This window comes from Medicago sativa, chromosome 7 (assembly GCF_051527215.1).
Source record: "Medicago sativa cultivar Bolivia chromosome 7, Bolivia_mono, whole genome shotgun sequence".
NCBI lineage: Eukaryota > Viridiplantae > Streptophyta > Magnoliopsida > Fabales > Fabaceae > Medicago > Medicago sativa.
Window position 1 is genome coordinate 29,767,875 of NC_140755.1, and position 21,642 is coordinate 29,789,516.

The window sequence follows — 21,642 nt, forward strand, 5'->3', positions numbered from 1 at the left end:
ATCCTTTTTTAAATTTCCTTTTAGTTAATTTTAAATTCATTTTAAATTTTATCTTTTATTTTTTAGTCCATCCATTTATTTTTATTAATATTATTATTATTTGTCCATAAAAAATTCAAGTCCAAAAAATATCTAAATCAACTCATAACAAGCTGTGATGTCCTCTAGAGCCCAAGCCAAAGCAGGTTGTGTTGCTGTTTCACAGACACAATGTCTCATCCAAGCTCTATAAAAATAACACCTGCACACAGCAAATAGAGACAAAAATTTTCCAGCAAAAACCAACACACAAACAGCCATTTTTCACAGCTATTTTCAATCAAAAGAAAACCTGCAAGAAAAACACAATAACACAAGCCATAACTTTCCAGTACCAACATATAACACAAAGCCGATTCACACAACCCAACAATCAAATCCAACAATACACGCATCAGCATCATCACCCAAAACCGAATCCAACACGTCCTCAACACGTCCTAGATCTAGGTCGTTTTGTATTTGGTTTGATAACTTTGAGTTTAAAATCAGAATTAGGGGAAGAAAAGAAGTAGAAAGAACCAAAAAAAAAGGGGAGTAAGTTTTGTTCCGGCGCGGTGGCGCCGTCGCCTCTGGCCGGCAGCCACCCGCCGGAATCTGGAAATCACGGTGGTGTTCTTGGAACCCACCGGAAAACTCATAAGAATATTTAAGAGGGAGAGAGTGAACCGAGAGATATAAGGGGAAGAGAGAGAAGTGAAATGAAAAATGAAGAAAAAAAACCAGACTCCCTCTTTATATACTCAGTAAACAGGTTCGGTTCTTTTGAACTGATCCGGTCTAAACCCAAACCCAACAGGGCCCAACGCGCCCCAACTTCCCTTTTTAGCCCAATTTCAGTCTTTTAATTCCTGCACCCCCATTATACTGCTCACACTCCCCTGCATCTCATTGTTTTTATTTCTTTCATGCATTTTAATTTCTTTAGCATTTTTATTTTAATTCTCATGCATTTTTATTTTATTTTTAGATCACATTCTATTGTCCACTATTATCATATGCATATTTAAATTTTGTCATTAAATACACACCTCAATCCAGAGTGCTCTGGTCCTAAATTAACTGTTAATATTATATTATTCTCCAGAACAATCTGGTCCTTGTTAATTAAATTAATCCAAAGTGCTCTGGTCCTAAATCAACTGTTAATATTATATTTCTGCTTATATAATCATTCTCCAGAATATTCTGGTCCGTGTTAAAATAACCTCATATTTCAGCTTAACATTATTTTTCTCATTCTGCTTATATAATTTTCATATCATTATTCAAAACAACAAAAACATGCAAATATATCAAAATCACAAAAAATATTTTCATAAACAAACTTTGATCTTGAATCAAGTGATAGTTCATTTTATTTTCTTTCTTAATCAAATCATCAATCAATTTAATTCTACTTTGAGTCATCTTTCTTTCAATATAAAAATACCAACAATTTCCAATTTTCCATTTGGCTTTTCATTTTAAAACATTTTTTCAAAAACTATTAAAAAATACAAAAACAAATCAAACGTTAATTTCAATCCCGAACTACGAGGTTTTGATCCCTCACGGGTACGTAAAGGACATGTGTCCTTCCAAATCAATAAAAATGTAGATAAATTATGTCTCTATTTTTCTTTCATCATTGCAAATTTCATTTTTTAAAGCAAGCAAGTTTATAGCACAAAAGTTAAATAAAATCAAGAGGTTCTCGTAGAGTACTACGAATATTTAGGGTGCTTAACACCTTCCCTAAATATAACCAACCCCCGAACCCTTAATCCCTAAAAATGTGGTGTTTGAACCTTTTTCCACTTTCTTTTGAAAAGAATTAATTGTTCAGTCGTGAAATAAAAATAGTGGGTCGAACGCCAATCAAATGGCATTTGACCGTCCGAAAAATGACGCGACAGAAATGGCGACTTCACTGGGGACCCCCCTAAGAGGGTTGAGCCTAACTTGGCTTTATTTAAATTTTGTGCTATAACTTACTTAAAATCAAAAAAAAAAATATGGAAATATGTGTATATATGTTCTTCCTTCTTGTTTCTTCTTTCCTAAACATGAGTGGTGAGATAAGTCCTAACCCGGGCTTGAGAGAAATATAAGATAGGAGTGGTAAACTCATAGTGTCATACCGAGGGTATACTCGTGTCTTGACACATGTGAGATAACCACACTTAGAGGAGGAGCTTGAGGTGATATATGTCGGCGTGTGTTTTCACGTTTAGACTTTATTACTCTTAAGTTTCCGTTGAACGCTAAGGACCTTTAGTAACCCTTAACCCATCTTGGCCTTTAAGGACGTAGTGCGGTGGCTAACCGGGTGTTTTCTCGGAATTAGTCGACAAGCGATACTACACTCAAATGAGACTTTCCTACGAACGTTGTTGGGCCGGGTGTTTTTCGGTATCCAATAAAATTCGGAGGGAGTTGGACTTTGGGAACTTGGTAGAACCTTTGTTACAAGTTCAAATTAAACCATAGTCCTTACCAAATGGCGTTGTTATCATGGGCTCCAACTTATGGACTTAAACCACACCATGTTTTCACCATTTGTGTAGCATAATCATGCATACATGCATACATTCATAGAAACTTTTCTCATCAAAACATCGAAGGACTTAGATAAGTTTTTGTAAACTTCAGAGATATTCCACCTTGAAAGGTGGAACACCAAGAAATACAAACTTAAAAAAAAAAAAATCTTAACTAAGGTTTTGCTTTTGTTAAGAACTTCCTTGGTTTCTTACCTTTTGAAAGTAGAACTGATTGCAATATCTTTACAAATTTTCAAAGGAAATCATGTTCATTTGCGGTGTTTACAATTCACCTTGACAAATCCTTCAATAAACAAATTTTTTTTTACATCTTCTCCATAAGCATTTCATACATCATGTGCATTTTATAAATTCAAAGTCTCACACAATTTTCTTTTCTATAAAAGGTCAACCCATTTCAAACAAAGTGGCCCGGCATACTCAGAACAGACCTACTCGCATTCACTACACTCGAGCCTACATCAAAAAAAGAATAATGTCTATTGAACAGGAGAACATTGAGCTTAGGGAGGAAGTCAGTAATCTCAAGGTTGGTCTAGAGAAGCTAACGATTATGATGGAAGTTATGATGGCCGAAAGGGAACGAGCAGAGGTCTCTGAGCCAATTCCTACAGTGGTTGTTTCTACTCCACAGCCAACCCCTGCTGCCGCTGGAACTACGCAACCTGTTGTGGTAGGTTCCTCGGTTGACGATATGTACAATGAGAATTTCCGTCCTCCCGGTCCTCAAAGCTTTAATTTTAACCCCTGTATGACATGCCAAAAGGTTACTCATGGGGTATGCCACATATGACTAACGACGGTCTCCGTCCCGGAGCTAATGAGAACCCATTTCCTTACGGTCAGCAATTTCCTTAGGCTACCGTAACACAGGCAGGGCCTACTATCGACGCAGCTCAGCAGGAGGAAGGACAGATTTATCATTCTGGTAGTGTACTTGGTGATGATAGAATGGGTAACTTGGAAGAGAAATTTGAAGCAGTACAGAAAGAATTGAGGAACATTCGGGGTAAAGAGGTGTTCAATCAAAATGTGAATGACCTCTGTCTGGTCCCAGACGTGGTGATACCGCATAAGTTCAAGACACCGATTTTCGAGAAATACACGGGAGAAACTTGCCCACAAATGCACTTAACCATGTACGTAAGGAAGATGACGGCTCACAAGAAAAATGAGCCTCTGCTTATCTATTATTTCCAGGACAGTTTGGCTGGTCCTGCACATACTTGGTACATGAATCTAAAGAGTGTTACTTTTTTTGAGGAACTGGCCAATACGTTTCTCCAGCAATACAAGTATAACTCCTTTCTGGCACCTAATAGGAAAGAGCTGCAATCTATGACCCAGGGGCATAAAAAATCCTTCAAAGAATAATGCTTTATCCAAAAGTCTTCTCAAATCCACCCATCTCTAGATGAAAAGGAAATATCAGATTTATTCTATGAAACTCTGAGCCCTTTCTACTCAGAGAAGATGCTTGCATGTGCTTCACAAAAGTTTACTGACATGGTAGACATGGGGGTGCGCATTGAAGATTGGGTCCGGAAGGGACATATGGCTAAGGAAAGTGGCTCATCGAGTGGTTGTCAGGTGACTCATCAGGTGGTTCATCCAGTGGTAATAGGAAATTTGGAAATGGATATCCGAAGATGAACACTCAGGAAGTGGGCATGGTGGCTTATGGCGGATATCAGCCTGTGCATTCAAACTATCCCTATGTTGCCAACATCGCACCACAAAGACCGCCAAGGCCTCAGGGACCTCCACAATATTATCGACCACTGTACCAACCAAATTATCAACCACATAACCCTCAACAATTCCAGCAACAACCATATTACTATCCACCACCTCAACATCAGCATCGTCCTCAAGCTCAACAACAACCTCGCCCTCCTAGAAACCAGTTCCCTCCTATACCCATGTTGTATAAGGATTTGTTTCCCTCCATACTTACAAGAAATCTGGTACAAACCAGGCCTCCACCTCGCATGCAAAATCCTTTACCTGCATGGTACCGTGCCGACCGCAACTGCGAATTCCATCAAGGGGCACCAGGGCACGACACTGAACATTGTTTGGCTCTTAAGGATGAGGTCCAGAAACTAATTCAGAGCAAGGATTTATCCTTCACAGACCCGGATCCAAACGTGCAAGTCAATCCGCTACCAAATCATAATATCTAGTGTTTGTGACACATGGAATGGTCAGCCACAATCGGATCGTCATCGATATTTCCTTCCGCTACTCAATTGTTCAAGAAATATGTTTGCTTGTTTATTTTATAATTTTTTTCCGAAAAGACTCCTCCTCGTCCCGCCCGAGACGTAAGTGGACTTGTGTAGGGCTTTTGCTTCATGTATTTTCCATCATTAATAAAAAGATCATTTTGATCCCAACTTTGTTTTTATTTTTGTGCTTTTTGGAAGAATGGTAATACAAAAAAAAACCAAAAAAAAAAACTCTTTTTATTTAATCAGTTCAACATACCTGCATAATCTTATTGTTTATATTAATAATCAAATCATGCATTATTATATCCGTTGAACACTTAAACCATGTACTCTCTTTCAACTTTGAGTTCCTAATATCCAAGGCTAAAGAGTGTTGGAACAAAATGTGTTTAACAATGAACCTTAAAAAGTTTTGATGATAACAAGGTATTAAAAATTGTAAATTGGACTAGCTAATATTTGTTCAAGTGTATAGGACCACAGTTAAAAAAAGTTACATCATTGATTGGTTCTGAATGAGCAAATAAAGAGCAAAAGAAAATGAAGCTTAGATGATTCTGAAGGCAATACGCTCCTGAAAGTAAAAGCGCTCCTGAAGTCAAGCTGCTCCTGAAGAAATAGCGCTCCTGAAGTAAAGCTGCTCCTGAAGAATAGTGCTTCTGAAGACAAGAGGTCCAGAAGCCACATCATCAGAAGCTGAAGAAGCTGCACCATCAGAAGCTGCAGAAGCTGCTTCATCAGAAGCTGCCTCATCAGAAGTCATTTCACCAGAAGCTGAAGATCAACTGGATTTGCAGAACATTCAAAGATTGAAGAATCTACATTGCAAAAGCTGTCTATTGGTTTCGAAAACACAGCAGAAAATCAGTGGAACATTGCAACGGTCATTTCAAAGGTGTTTGAAGGCATGTGCTTGCAATTTGGATGAAAGCGTTGACATTGTACTTTGTACGAATTGTACAACCACGTTCTCCACTACTCTGTTTTGTGTCCACGCTACAAGACAAGAAAACAGCTCCAGAATACGGTCTCGCCTGCATATATGTTCCTTTGGATAAGGAATGGATTTCAAATTGGTTCTTCATAGGACAACAACCAAATCAGGCAAAAGATCATTGGTGAAAGATCAAGCTTCAACAACGACTCTTTGGTGTGCTGGCAATTTCACAACGTCTCTTTCACACCTCTATATAAAGGAGTGAAGACTTAGAGTTTTGGTAATGCAAGAACGCTGAACGAAAGACTCACAACATTTTTACAAGTGCCAAACCTCTGCTGAAATTGTTCTGCATTCACTTAGAATTTCTGTGTCTCAAAGTCATATCTTAGAAATTCTTAAGTCCATTGAGTCTGTATCTGATTTATATTGTGAGCACCTCTGATTGTATATCAAGTGTTCAACCTTAAACAATTTTCTGTGTAATTTTGTTTAGTTAGGAAGTCTCTTGCAGTTGTGCTTGAGCAGGAAGTCTCTTGATTGTGTTCTTGAGCAAAGGAAGTCTCTAGCTTGTGTGCTTGAGCAAAGGAAGTCTCTTGCTTGTGTGCTTGAGCAATTGTAATCAGATATTACTCTTAGTGAAATCTCCTTGGAAGTGCAAGGGGGACTGGACTACTTCCGGATTGTGGAAGGAACCAGTATAATTGCTTTGTGTCGTTCTTCTTCCCTCTCTCTGTTTTATTCCGCTGCATTTAGATTCTGACTATCACTTCAGAAGCTGTCTCACTTAGCTTCTGATCAGTGTGTTCAGTTTTTAGGAGAAACGAAGAATTTTTCAAAACACAATTCAACCCCCCCTTCTTGTGTTTTTCTCACCTTCAATTGGTATCTAGAGCCCTGGTCTGTTGTGTAACACTTAACCGTGTAACAGTCAAAGATCTGAGAAAAACATGCCTACTCCTCCTCCTACTGGTTCTGGTGATACTATCTATAAAAATGTCTCACATGATTATAGTGATAGTAAGAAATCCAGTGTTGGAAAAGTTCCAAAGTTCAATGGAGATGCTGAAGAGTTCTCTTGGTGGAAGACCAACTTTTACAGTTACATCATGAGCCTAGATGAAGAATTATGGGATATTCTGGAAGATGGTGTTGGTGATTTAGTCCTTGATGAAGAAGGAGCTGCTGTGGATAGAAAGAAACATACTCCAGAACTGAGGAAACTCTACAAGAAGCATCATATTATCAGAGGAGCCCTTGTCACTGCCATACCCAAAGCAGAATACATGAAGATGAGTGACAAATCCACTGCTAAAGCTATGTTTGCTTCTCTCTGTTCAAATTATGAAGGGAGCAAGAAGGTCAAAGAAGCAAAGGCTCTCCTGCTTGTACATCAGTATGAGTTATTCAAGATGAAGGATGATGAAACTATTGAGGAGATGTACTCAAGGTTTCAAACCTTAGTTTCTGGGCTACAGATTCTAAAGAAGAGCTATGTTGCTTCTGATCATGTAAGCAAGATACTCAGAAGCTTACCTGCCAGATGGAGACCAAAGGTGACTGCCATTGAGGAAGCTAAAGATTTAAACACTTTAAGTGTCGAAGATCTTGTTAGTTCTCTCAAAGTTCACGAGTTAAGTCTTAATGAACATGAGTCTACTAAGAAGAGTAAATCAATAGCTATTTCATCCAAAGGCAAGTCATCAAAAGCTCTCAAAGTGGTTGAATCTGAAGAGGAAGAACAGTCAAGTTCAGATTCTGAACCAGATGCTGCTGAAATGGCCATGCTCTCAAACAGACTTCAATATCTGGCCAAGAAGAACAGAAAGTTTCTCGCCAGAAGGGGTAACTCCAGAAGCTCAAGAAAAGAAGATCAGAAGGGATGCTTCAACTGTAAGAAGCCGGGACACTTCATTGCTGAATGCCCTGATCTTCAAAGAGAAAAGTCAAAGGACAAGTCAAAGAGGTCTACATTCAAACCAAGCAAATTCAAGAAGCAGATTAAGCAGAGTTTAATGGCAACCTGGGATGATTTGGGTAGTGAATCTGGATCTGATAAAGAGGAAGCTGATGAAGATGCAAAGGTAGCTGTTGGGTTGGTAGCAACAGCAACTTCAGAAGCTGAATCAGATTCAGACTCAGAAGATGAAAACGAGGTATATTCCAAAATTCCCAGAGATGAACTTGTTGAGTCACTTAAAGAACTTCTTACACATTTTGAAGTAAGAACCAATGAGTTGAAGGATTTAAAAGAAAAATATGCTGAGTTGGTACAACAGCAAAAATCAACTCTATTGGATCTGAAAGCTTCTGAACAAGGACTTAAGGGCTTTGACTTCATGTGTAAAACATATGAAGATCAGCTCAGGTTCTTATGTCAGAAGCTACAAGAAAAGTGTAATGAAAAACCTTTAAGTAACCATGAAATTGCTCTTGAAGATTTTATTATATCTGGCATTGACAGAAGCAGAGTAGCTTCTATGATTTATAGCATTTACAAGAACAATGGCAGAGGAATTGGTTTTCCAGAAGTGAAACTTGAGAAAACCAATCTAAAATCTTGTTGTGAATGCATCAAGGAAGGTCTGAAAACCTTCTTTGTACCAGAAGGGGCTGAGTTGGAAACTGTTGTTCAATCAGAACCTGAAGCTTCTAGTTCTAAGGCTAAGATCACTTCAAAGCCAAAGAACTCTAAGTCAAAGGCTATGATCAAATCTGATTCCAAGACTTCAAAGGTTAGGATCCTGAAAAGATCAGAACCTATTCCTCAGAGTCTGGTGAAACCAAAATCTGGGGTTCTGAAGTCTAAGTTTCAGAAGAAGACAGTTACTGCTTCTGAAGTACCAAAACCTAAGGTGATGGTTAATCAGAAGCAACCCAACTTACAGCACAAGGTACAAGAAGTGAAGAGTAAAGCCTTAAGTACTAACCTTCCAGGACCCATAGAACAATGGGTACCTAAATCTAAAAATTTCAATGATGCAGGTATGTCTAAGAGCAGTGCCAAAGCAAAGATCATGGTACCTAGACAGCGGTTGCTCAAGACACATGACAGGAGACAAGTCCATGTTCCTCAGCCTAACAATGAAAGAGGGAGGAAATGTGAAATTTGGAGGCAACCAGTCAGGCAAGATCATAGGTACAGGAACTATTGGTAATTCCTCTACCTCAATTAATAATGTATGGTTGGTAGATGGTCTTGAACATAACCTTTTGAGCATTAGTCAATTTTGTGATAATGGTTATGATGTGCTTTTTGAAAAACCCAACTGTACAGTAATCAACAAGGAAGACAAATCCATTGTGTTCAGAGGAAAGAGAGTTGACAATGTCTATAAAATCAATTTTTCTGAACTGGCTGATCAGAAGGTGATTTGCCTACTATCAGTGAATGATAAGAAATGGATGTGGCACAGAAGGTTGGGACATGCTAACTGGAGGTTAATCTCTAAGCTTAGTAAGTTACAACTTGTGAAAGGGCTACCAGACATTGACTATCATTCAGATGCACTCTGTGGTGCATGTCAGAGAGGGAAAATTGTGAAATCATCTTTTAAAACCAAAGACATTGTTTCAACCTCAAGACCTTTAGAATTACTCCATATTGATTTATTTGGACCAGTGAGTACTGCATCCTTATATGGAAGTAAATATGGATTAGTCATTGTTGATGATTACAGCAGATGGACTTGGGTAAAATTCATAAAGAGTAAAGATGTTGCGTGTGATGTATTCAGTAGCTTCTGCACTCAAATTCAATCTGAAAAAGAATCAAAAATTTTGAAAGTCAGAAGTGATCATGGTGGAGAATTTGAAAATGAGCCATTTGAAGCTCTTTGTGAAAAACATGGAATTTTCCATGAATTCTCTTCTCCTAGAACTCCACAACAAAATGGGGTTGTAGAGAGAAAGAATAGAACTTTACAAGAAATGGCCAGAACCATGATTCATGAAAACAATTTACCAAAACATTTTTGGGCAGAAGCAGTGAATACAGCATGCTATGTTCAAAACAGGATCTATATCAGACCTATTTTGGAGAAAACAGCATATGAACTCTTTAAAGGAAGAAAACCCAATATCTCTTACTTTCATCAATTTGGATGTACATGTTACATTCTGAACAACAAGCTCTACCTAAAGAAATTTGATGCCAAGGCCCAAAGAGGAATCTTTTTAGGTTACTCTGAAAGGTCAAAGGCATACAGAGTGTATAATTCAGAAACACTCTGTGTTGAAGAATCTATGCACGTTAAATTTGATGACAAGGAGCTTGAAGATAAAACTTCAAAGCAAGATGAAAGTTTTGCAGAGATACAGGTTCCTGAAGTTACTCCAGAACCTGATCAGATAGCTGAATCTGAAGATAGTCCAGAAGCTGAACCCACATCAGAAGCGCAGGATGAAGCTGCTTCTGATGAAGCACAAGATGGCTCACATCAAGAAGATCCTCCCAGAAACACATTCAAACACAAGTCTTCACATCCTGAGGAGCTAATCATTGGAAACAAAGATAGTCCAAGAAGAACAAGATCACATTTCAGACAAGTAGAGTCAATGATTGGACTAATCTCAATGATTGAACCTACAACAGTTGATGAAGCACTTTCAGATGATGGATGGATCCTAGCTATGCAAGAAGAGTTGAATCAATTTCAAAGAAATGATGTGTGGGATCTGGTACCCAAACCTCATCACAAGAACATTATTGGAACAAAATGGGTATTCAGAAACAAGCTGAATGAGCAAGGTGAAGTAACAAGAAACAAAGCCAGGCTTGTTGCACAAGGGTATAGTCAACAAGAAGGCATTGATTACACTGAAACGTTTGCTCCAGTTGCAAGATTGGAAGCAATCAGGTTACTTCTTTCCTATGCAGTCAATCATGGCATAATATTATATCAAATGGATGTCAAGAGTGCATTTCTAAATGGTGTCATAGAAGAAGAAGTGTATGTCAAGCAACCTCCTGGATTTGAGGATATTAAATATCCTGACCATGTTTTTAAACTGAAGAAATCACTATATGGCTTGAAACAAGCTCCCAGAGCTTGGTATGATAGACTAAGTAATTTCTTAATCAAGAATGATTTTAAAAGAGGACAGGTTGATACTACACTCTTTAGAAGGACCCTTGAGACAGATATTCTTGTTGTGCAAATATATGTTGATGATATAATATTTGGTTCTACTAATGCATCTCTTTGCAAGGAATTTTCTGAGTTAATGCAGGATGAATTTGAAATGAGCATGATGGGAGAGCTGAAGTTCTTCCTTGGCATTCAAATCAATCAATGCAAAGATGGAGTCTATGTTCATCAATCAAAGTACACAAAGGAGCTTCTGAAGAAGTTCAAACTTGAAGATTGTAAAGTGATGAACACTCCAATGCACCCTACGTGCACCTTAAGCAAAGAAGATGAAGGAGCTAAAGTAGATCAGAAGCTGTATAGAGGTATGATTGGTTCTTTGTTATACCTTACTGCATCTAGACCAGATATTTTATTCAGTGTATGCTTGTGTGCAAGATTCCAATCAGATCCTAGAGAATCTCATATGACTGCTGTCAAGAGAATCTTCAGGTATTTGAAAGGAACAACTAATCTTGGACTCCTTTATAGGAAATCCTTAGATTATAAGCTAATTGGATTCTGTGATGCTGATTATGATGGTGATAGGATTGAAAGAAAGTCAACCAGTGGCAATTGTCAATTTCTGGGTGATAATCTTATATCTTGGGCTAGCAAAAGACAAACAACTATTGCTATGTCTACAGCAGAAGCAAAATACATTTCAGCTGCAAGTTGTTGTACACAACTACTTTGGATGAAACATCAGTTGGAAGACTATCAGATAACTGCTAACAGTATTCCCATTTATTGTGATAATACTGCTGCTATTTGTTTGTCTAAAAATCCAATTTTGCATTCAAGAGCTAAGCACATTGAAATCAAACACCATTTTATCAGAGATTATGTTCAAAAAGGAATTTTAGATATACAATTCATTGATACTGAAAATCAATGGGCTGATATATTTACTAAGCCTTTAACTGTTGAAAGATATGATTTTATAAAGAAAAATTTGAACATGCACTACGTGTCTGATTAGATGTTTGCTTGCTCCTGAATAGGATTTTAGGTTCTGAAGTTAGTTCAGAAGCAGTAGTCCATCAGAAGCTCTTTATTGAGGTTCTGAGGAAAACTCGCTTCTGATGATAACGTCAGCATCTGAAGTCCAGAAGCTGGATTTATTGCTTTCGAATAGTTGAATTAGTGGAAACGTTGGGAGTTACTTTTTAAAAGTAACTTCTGGCCCACTAACTTGGTAGTTACTCTGTGAACTTCTTACGTGGCCTGTATGTGTTGTTGTATAACTAAAAGGGCAATGATGATTTAATAGCTTTGAAAGTACTTTTCACGCGCCCCCAATTTTGTCATTAATGATATGTTTGTTTGTCTCTTTTGAATTGCAATCGTTTTACTTTTAACACTTTGTCAATTCACACACTACTCACTCACAACAAACACATTTTGCTCTCAAACCTCTTGCGAAGTAAGCGCAAAAACCTTAGAACCCTAAATTCTCTAAATCTTCTTCAATCATCATCAAATGGCATCATCAAGCTCGCAACGAGAAGTTTCAGTATCTACTTCACGGATGGTTCCTGAATATGACTACAGAGGAAGAAGCATGAAATTGGAAGAATGGGAACTACAGGTTCAAATAGAAAATCCGGTGGACTTTGAATCACTCGCCTTCCATGAGTGTTGGATCAGAAGCTACTATGTAAAGCAGGAACTTATGCATTACTTCAAGATGTTGAATGGACCAACATACGAAGCATTGGTCAGACACTTCTGGGTGAGGGCTAAGGTTTATGACAAAGCTGCGTCTATAACTGAAGAAAGTCAAATGGTGTTGATTTATCCCGAACTGGAAGGGAAGACCAGAGAAGAAATGGGACTTGAGCCATTTACAGGTATTGAAATCAGGTCAAGTATTTGTGGTATTCCAGTAAGAATTGCGGAATGGCAGATAGAAGCTGTACTCTGTAGAGAGGCCTCTGGAAAATACTCTGGAATTGATCTCTCAAGTACAGCTGAAGAACGCTTCTGGAAAGAGAAAGTAAACTTGGCCCTGTACAACTCAACGCAAGCAGGAAAGTATGCTGATCTAAGCATGGATAAGAAGCTGCTTCTGAAGATTCAGAATGAGGACTTACTTCCATGTGGTGGAAGTGAGAAACCCAATTTGGCACAGAAGGTCTTTCTTCAGCACTTCATTAAGAAGGAGAAAGTGAACGTGCCAAAATATATGTTCAAATACTTAATAGAGTGTCTGAAACAGAGTCAGCTGCAGAATAGAACCTGGGTACCTTATGGAAGACTCTTGTCAGAAATATTCTATCAAGGAGGAGTCTTGGACAAGCTAAGCAGTGCTGAAGCCTTCACAGATGAGCTGCTTGATACTAAAACTGGAAAGTTCATAAATGCACAAACCCTCAAGAATATGAAGTTGATCCCTGCTGTCACCAAGCTTCATACAGATTTGAGTGAATCACTTGTTAAGTCTGATCTTATGAAGGACTTTCCACCCATCTGCAAGAAGGATCCCCATGAAGTGCAGATGTACTATATCAAGGAACATTTTGAGGCAACCAATGAGAGAATCAGATTGGAAGATATTCCAGAGGAAATGTATGGTGGTGCTCTGCCACGAGCCAGAGGCAGAAAGTCAAAAAGGAAGATGACTGCAGAGCAATACCTAGAGGTTGAAAAATCTGCTAAGAAGGCAAAAGTTGCTGCTGACAAGCTCAAGATTGGTGGTTCATCAGTACCTTCAATTGAAGAAGCTATTGAAGACATGGATTCTAGATTGATCATGGATGTTGGCATTACTCTTGATCAACCTGCAGTACCAAAGAAGAAGAGGAAGCCAGCATTAAGGAGGACCAAGGACTTTCCTCATGTTTCTAAGAAGAGTGAAGCTCCTACTATTGTTTCAGAAGCTATTGGAAAAGCTATGAAGATTGCTTCTGAACTTCAAGAGAGGGTAATGACAGAAGCATCACAACTTCTTAAAATTCCTGACACTGCTGAAGATGATCAAATGAAGACAGCTGATTGTTCAGAACCTTCTACTACAGGTAATATTTTCACACACTCAGAACCCATAGTACATGGGATATCCAGTGACTCTCCTTCACCTTCTTCAAAATCCTCATCATCATCTTCAGATTCTGATGATGATATACCCATAGCTCAACTTGTTAGAAAACCAGTAAAACGCCGGTCAACATCAACCAATACTAACACAAAGCCATCTCAGTCAAACACTTATGAACCAGTTGGTCATATAATCAATGAGAAGTTGACTGAATTGGCTGTGCAGAGAGATAGAGTCATCAATAATATCTTTCGCCTTCACCCTCAACCTCTTAATATTCAACCCCTCAACATGATTGTACCAGAAAATGTTGAGACAACCTCAGAGAAAGCCTCTGAGACAACTCCAGAAGCAGCTGCTTCTGATAAAGTTGTTTCTGAAGACCCCCCACAACAAACTCCTTCACCAGAAAAAGCCTCTTCACCCCCTACAACTTCATCACCCCCAATTGTTCCTGAACTATCTGTTCCTGAACAAGTCTCTCCTCAAAAGACCGTTCTTGAACATTCTGTTCCTGAACAACCAGTTACTAAACCCACTCCTGAACCTGAACCTGAAACTACCACTCCTGAACACATTGTTCCTGAGCTAACCTCTGCTTCCATATCTTCTTCACCAGTTCAAGTCATCAAGATCATCCACCATACTGGTGTTTGTGATATGGACACAGACTCTGAGGATGATCAATATGATCATGCCTCTGATATGGTAGTTGACCCCACTCCTGACCAACCATCAACCAGCCAATCATCAACTACAAATGACCAATCATCATCAAACCTACCAATTGTTCCCCTAGCCCCTCCAAAACCCTCTAAACAACCTTCACCTCCCACCATTTACCTGGATTCTCAAGTACTAAAGGATGTGTGGGAAGATATTGCTTCTGAAGTTCTCAGACTGATAGCAAGTAGAAATGATCTGGGTCATACAATAAGCTATCAGAAGCAATGGAGAAGGATCAAAGAAAGAGTCATCAACCTAATTTCAGCTCTGCATGATTCCTGCATTGAGGCTCAAGAGCAAGCCAAGCAGAAGCTGGAAGATTGGTTGAATGGCATTGAAGAGAATGATGGAGATGTAGAAATTCTTGGTACTTGGGTGAAGAATCCACTTAGTATCAGAGGCAGAAAACCTGATGAATTCCTGCCTAAGGAGCTGAATCTGATCATTCCTTCTGAGATTCTGGAAAAGATTGATGCACCTAACCTGGCTCTAGCTCAGGAGAACAAGGTGCTCAAAGAAGAAAATGACAGGCTGGAAACAGAGCTACTAGAGCAGAAGCTGAAGATATCACAGTTGGAAGCTGATATGCAAGAAGCCAAGATCAGAGAAGACAACTACAGAAAAGATATGGACAAGAAGTATGCTGATGTTCAAGAGCTTCTGAAGAAGATTTTAGAGAAATAAGCCAAACCCATAGTTGCACAGTTTTAGCTTATTTTTCGGTCTTTTTAGGCTTTTGATATTCTTTGTTCATTTCTGCTTCTGAACTAGTTCTTTTTGCTTCTGATATTATAAGCTTCTGAATTCTTCCTGCTTCTGAATATCTTTAACTGTTTATACCTTGTATGTCATTATTTGCTTTGATAATAATTCTTGCTATGACTGTTTATTTAATCTTTGAAGATGGTTAAAATGTTTTAAATTTATTTGAATTATGCTCTGAACCTTTAATCTTACGTTTTTCTCATCTCTTCTTTTTGTTTATGTCTTTTTGCTAATGACAAAAGGGGGAGTATATGTGATAGTATTTAAAGGCTCTGAGCCCCATTAATTGAAGTTTGAAAATTTTGAAAATTTCTATCCTTTTTATCGGTGTATCAAAAAGGGGGAGGATCAAATTTCAAATAACAATTAATTGAACCATTCTTCTTATCTATAAGTCAATTCTTTCAATTTTTTTTAGCTCTGATATTATTGTGCGAAAAATGAATTTAATTAACCTGGATAGAACTTAGGGGGAGCTTACAAACCTCACCTTAAAGACTATCAGACTCAGGGGGAGTTAGAGCTTACAAACCTCAGACTCTGAGCTTACAAACCTCAGAACCCCAAGGTCAACTTGTTAATTAGATTAACAACAATTGATCAATTTTTAAATACTATTGTTTGTCATCATCAAAAAGGGGGAGTTTGTTGGAACAAAATGTGTTTAACAATGAACCTTAAAAAGTTTTGATGATAACAAGGTATTAAAAATTGTAAATTGGACTAGCTAATATTTGTTCAAGTGTACAGGACCACAGTTAAAAAAGTTACATCATTGATTGGTTCTGAATGAGCAAATAAAGAGCAAAAGAAAATGAAGCTTAGATGATTCTGAAGGCAATACGCTCCTGAAAGTAAAAGCGCTCCTGAAGTCAAGCTGCTCCTGAAGAAATAGCGCTCCTGAAGTAAAGCTGCTCCTGAAGAATAGTGCTTCTGAAGACAAGAGGTCCAGAAGCCACATCATCAGAAGCTGAAGAAGCTGCACCATCAGAAGCTGCAGAAGCTGCTTCATCAGAAGCTGCCTCATCAGAAGTCATTTCACCAGAAGCTGAAGATCAACTGGATTTGCAGAACATTCAAAGATTGAAGAATTTACATTGCAAAAGCTGTCTATTGGTTTCGAAAACACAGCAGAAAATCAGTGGAACATTGCAACGGTCATTTCAAAGGTGTTTGAAGGCATGTGCTTGCAATTTGGACTAAAGCGTTGACATTGTACTTTGTACGAATTGTACAACCATGTTCTCCACTACTCTGTTTTGTGTCCACGCTACAAGACAAGAAAACAGCTCCAGAATACGGTCTCGCCTGCATATATGTTCCTTTGGATAAGGAATGGATTTCAAATTGGTTCTTCATAGGACAACAAACAAATCAGGCAAAAGATCATTGGTGAAAGATCAAGCTTCAACAACGACTCTTTGGTGTGCTGGCAATTTCACAACGTCTCTTTCACACCTCTATATAAAGGAGTGAAGACTTAGAGTTTTGGTAATGCAAGAACGCTGAACGAAAGACTCACAACATTTTTACAAGTGCCAAACCTCTGCTGAAATTGTTCTGCATTCACTTAGAATTTCTGTGTCTCAAAGTCATATCTTAGAAATTCTTAAGTCCATTGAGTCTGTATCTGATTTATATTGTGAGCACCTCTGATTGTATATCAAGTGTTCAACCTTAAACAATTTTCTGTGTAATTTTGTTTAGTTAGGAAGTCTCTTGCAGTTGTGCTTGAGCAGGAAGTCTCTTGATTGTGTTCTTGAGCAAAGGAAGTCTCTAGCTTGTGTGCTTGAGCAAAGGAAGTCTCTTGCATGTGTGCTTGAGCAATTGTAATCAGATATTACTCTTAGTGAAATCTCCTTGGAAGTGCAAGGGGGACTGGACTACTTCCGGATTGTGGAAGGAACCAGTATAATTGCTTTGTGTCGTTCTTCTTCCCTCTCTCTGTTTTATTCCGCTGCATTTAGATTCTGACTATCACTTCAGAAGCTGTCTCACTTAGCTTCTGATCAGTGTGTTCAGTTTTTAGGAGAAACGAAGAATTTTTCAAAACACAATTCAACCCCCCCTTCTTGTGTTTTTCTCACCTTCAAAGAGGAGGATGATGAAGAAGTTCCCAATAAGATACTCCGCCTACTAGGGCATCTTGGCCATCGAAGCTGCAAATATCAAGAAAGATTTGTCCAGAAGAGGACTTTCATGTACAAAGACAGGCACAATTTGCCTTGCATGGGTATTGTACTGCAGTACACCCTTCAACAGAGGCAACCCCCCTCCTTCCCTCAGTATACAACATAAAGGCAATGCTTCTCGTGGAGGTCGAAAGTCTCGTCAATAGGAGTTCTGCTAAAATCCAAGCTTGACGGAACTTAAAATACATGACGACCTTATACAACTATATCAAAAGAGGTTTAAACAAACTTCCAACAAGAAGGTTCGTCCCCTGTGAATATCAAGAAAGTGTCTTTGTGCTCAACAATATATTACCCAATTTCGGGGACAAGTGGACGCCTAATTATGAAGGCCCATGTGCAATGACTGTTACAACTTTGGATGGTGGCAAACTCACACATCATATGAATACTGATGCAGTCAAGCAATACTTTGTCAAAAATATGAGCTCGATAAGTCGCATACCTGAAAAGACGGCTTAGGCAAAAATGAGCGTCTCGGTGGACTGAAAACCCGAAAGGGCGGTCCAGGCAAAAATTAGAGACACAAAAAATGAATGATGATTATCCTGATAGATTGAAAACCAGAAAAGGGCGATCTATGCAAAAGTTAAGGATCATAACAAAGTAACTGCATCAGTTAGGCACAATCCACTTGGGGCATCCAACTGTCAAAAGGATCTACGATATGAAGCATCTGCAAATCAATGTCTCGGAACAGTGGAATCCAAAGTTGTCAGGGAGAATAGCGGTTATTGTGTTCAATATACCTTTCCCTTTATTATTACCATTTTCCAAACTTTTTAAAATCCATGGAGCCTCGCCTTTGGCAGGCTACCATTCCATTACATCTAATTTGAGTCTGTGCCCATGTATTTGAAATTCTCATTTATTCTAGTTTACAAATTTTCTTCTATTTTTGATATTGGTACTTAAAGCAAAAAAAAAAAAAATTTAAAAAAAAACTCTTTGAATGTCTTTTGAAAAGCATAAACAACAAGTACATTTTCTTTGAAACATACATCAACGTCTTTTGAAACATACATCAACGTCTGTCTCAAGGACAGTTAAACTCTGCAAGGTAGGTATGACCAAGTGCTGAGAGATGACCTCTGTCAAAAAAAAAGAAGCTCGCTAAGTCGAAAACCTGAGAAGGCGACTTAGGCAAAAATGAACGTCCCGGTGGATTGAAAACCTGAAAGGGCGATCCAGGCAAAAGTTAGGGATTTTAAGAAAAAAAAAAGGAAAAAAACAAAGGCAGGTTCACATTTCAAGTGGGCCAGATGGAAGAATGCACTTTACGCTCGTTTGATTAATGGTGACTTCTGCCAAATGGTTGATGGATGAGTTTTATCTCGAAAAATGGTGACTTCTGCCAAATGGTTGATGGATGAGTTTTATCTCGAAAGATAGCGACTTCTGCCAGTGTTTATTCAAAGGGCTTTACCCCGACGGTGTTTGATTCATCCCCAAGTGATGTCATCCCCAATGAATAGTGCTGGATGCTTGTAGCGTGATGTCGGGCCATTTTCTATCAGACCTGTCCAGCTTTGTCTCATCGATATTACCATCATATTGTCACATGAGGCTCAAATATATTCATGCATTCATACAATCATATATATTCATACAATATTTTCACATTTCATTCATTCATGCATACGTAACACACATACAAATATCATTCATACATAGTCGCATTATTTTCCTGTGTATTTTCGTCATTACCACGACAGTTGGTAATAGACAGGCTTTATTTTTCGCATTTTCGTCATTACCACGGCAGTTGGTAATAGACATGCTTTATTTTCCGCATTTTCGTCCATTACCACGGAAGTTGGTAATAAACAGGCTTTATTTTTTGCATTTTCGTCATTACCACGACAGTTGGTAATAGACAGACATACTTTATTTTCCACATTTTCTTCATTACCACGGCAGTTGGTAATAGGCAGGCTTTATTTTCCGCATTTTCGTCCATTACCACGGAAGTTGGTAATAGACAGACTTTATTTTCTGCATTTTCGTCCATTACCACGGCAGTTGGTAATAGACAGACTTTATTTTTCGCATTTTCGTCATTACCACGACAGTTGGTAATAGGCAGGCTTTATTTTCGGCATTTTCGTCATTACCACGGCAGTTGGTAATAGACAGGCTTTATTTTCCGCATTTTCGTCATTACCATGACAGTTGGTAATAGGCAGACTTTATTTTTCGTATTTTCGTCTTTACCACGGCAGTCGGTAATAGACAGTTTTATTCCTCCCCAGCGATACCTACCAGTTTGTTCCCCAGTCAGCACATGTTTGTTGTCATTGCATTCATAATTGCATCGCAAGCATTCATATCATTATATTCATAAGCATTGCATTCTCAGCATTTCAACTGGTCAAAATTGGTGTACTTAGTATTTAAGTCTCTTCGACCCGTTGATTTAAAAATTTATCTTTTTAAACCCCGTGACGAAGAAACTTAAATAGGGGCATCTTTCATACCCCAATTTTTGACCGAAAATCCTACATTCATACACTGACACGTGTCATTTGGCCCTGATCAGTCTTTGACTTTTCAGCGAAAAATTCGGCAGAGAGGTATTTTAAAATACCTCATATTTGGTTCCGAGTCGGGCCCTCTTCTCTCAATTTTTATTTATTATTACTTTTAGTTTTTATCCTTTTTTAAATTTCCATTTAGTTAATTTTAAATTCATTTTAAATTTTGTCCTTTATTTTTTAGTCCATCCATTTATTTTTATTAGTATTATTATTATTTATCCATAAAAGAGAGGAACCTCATTCTATTTTGGTATGAATGTAGGGCCTTAGGTTGAATCAAAAGGGGATGAAATGTTTCTCTGGCGATTTTAGTGCAATTTATTCACTGTTCATCACCATCTTTCCTTGACCTTACCCTCCTTCGACGCAATCTTTTCTACCACCACCTACCACCACCGACCACCATCAATCATGTCATCACACCACCCCAACAACAACCTTATACCTTGGCCATGCTTGATTGACCCACCTCCACCTCCTATCACCAAATCTGACCCTAACCCTAAACCTGCTACTGTAGCCATAACCCAGCAAAAATCTTTTGCACAGGCGGTTTCTAATGTCTGTGATGTTCCTCTAAGTCAACTTCCTCAGCCTCGCATGAAGGGTGATAGAGTTGCTACTGAGATTCCAGAAGAGGAGTATTTAGCTGGAATGGAAGAGTGTAAACACGGTTTGCATGGAAGAGTTGTTTTGCCAAAAGGTTCGTCACCTTTATCTATTGAAAGCTTGAGATCCAAGTTGATGGTTTTGTGGAAATCTTTGGGAAGATGGGGAATCACATCCATTGGAAAAGGGTTTTATGAACTTACTTTCTCATTTATTGAGGATCTAAGACGTGTAAGATCAATGGTATCTTGGTCTCTAAATCCAGGTTTTTTAAAACTTTTTGCATGGTCTCCAGATTTTAGCCCTAGCATGCAGCATCAAACAACTGCTCAGGTATGGATTAAGATTTATGGTCTTTCCCAGGAGTATTGGAGGAAGAGGATAATTTTTGCTATTGCCAGTGGGGTTGGTACACCTATTTGTACCGATTCAATCACAAGTAAACCCAGGTTAGAAAGATCATCTATGTTCGTGTGTTAGTGGATATGGATCTGAACAGGGATTTGGTGCATAGGATACTTGTTGAAAGAAAGGGTTTTGATTTCTTTGTTGATGTTGATTATGAAGCAATCCCTGACTTTTGTTCTCATTGTCAAGTTACTGGGCATCATGTTGATATATGCAAAAGATTGAAGATGCAAGAGAATAATGAAATTCCTTAGAAGGGGCAGAGCAAACCTAAATCCAAACAGGAATGGGCAGCCAAGCAAAATGAAACTGTTATTTTGGATGACATTGTTGTGAAAACACCAGAAAGAAGCAAGGATGATGTGGCTTTGGAAAATGAAATCAATGAGTCTATAGAGGCGCATAATGCAGATTTTGCCAGGAAGAGTGAAGAAAACATTCCAGTTGATGCAGTTTTGGTCAGGAAAAGCATGGAAAACA

The 21,642-nt window shown here is 38.4% G+C and overlaps 1 protein-coding gene across 1 annotated transcript; it reads left to right on the forward strand.

Moving 5' to 3' along the window:
• The first annotated feature begins 3,060 nt into the window (after positions 1-3,060).
• Positions 3,061-3,959, forward strand: LOC146905484 (uncharacterized). Its single transcript, XM_085728546.1, has 2 exons — positions 3,061-3,363; positions 3,444-3,959. Exons 1-2 carry the CDS (start codon positions 3,061-3,063, stop codon positions 3,957-3,959), a joined length of 819 nt encoding a protein of 272 aa, XP_085584672.1.
• Positions 3,960-21,642: the final 17,683 nt, after the last annotated feature.

What these genes read in the sequence shown, in the direction of transcription:
- LOC146905484 (XM_085728546.1), top strand. Translation starts at nt 3,061, where the DNA reads ATGTCTATTGAACAGGAGAACATTGAGCTTAGGGAGGAAGTCAGTAAT. An exon ending in GCCAAAAGGTTACTCATGGG is followed by an intron (nt 3,364 to 3,443) that starts GTATGCCACATA and finishes CAATTTCCTTAG; the next exon opens with GCTACCGTAACACAGGCAGG.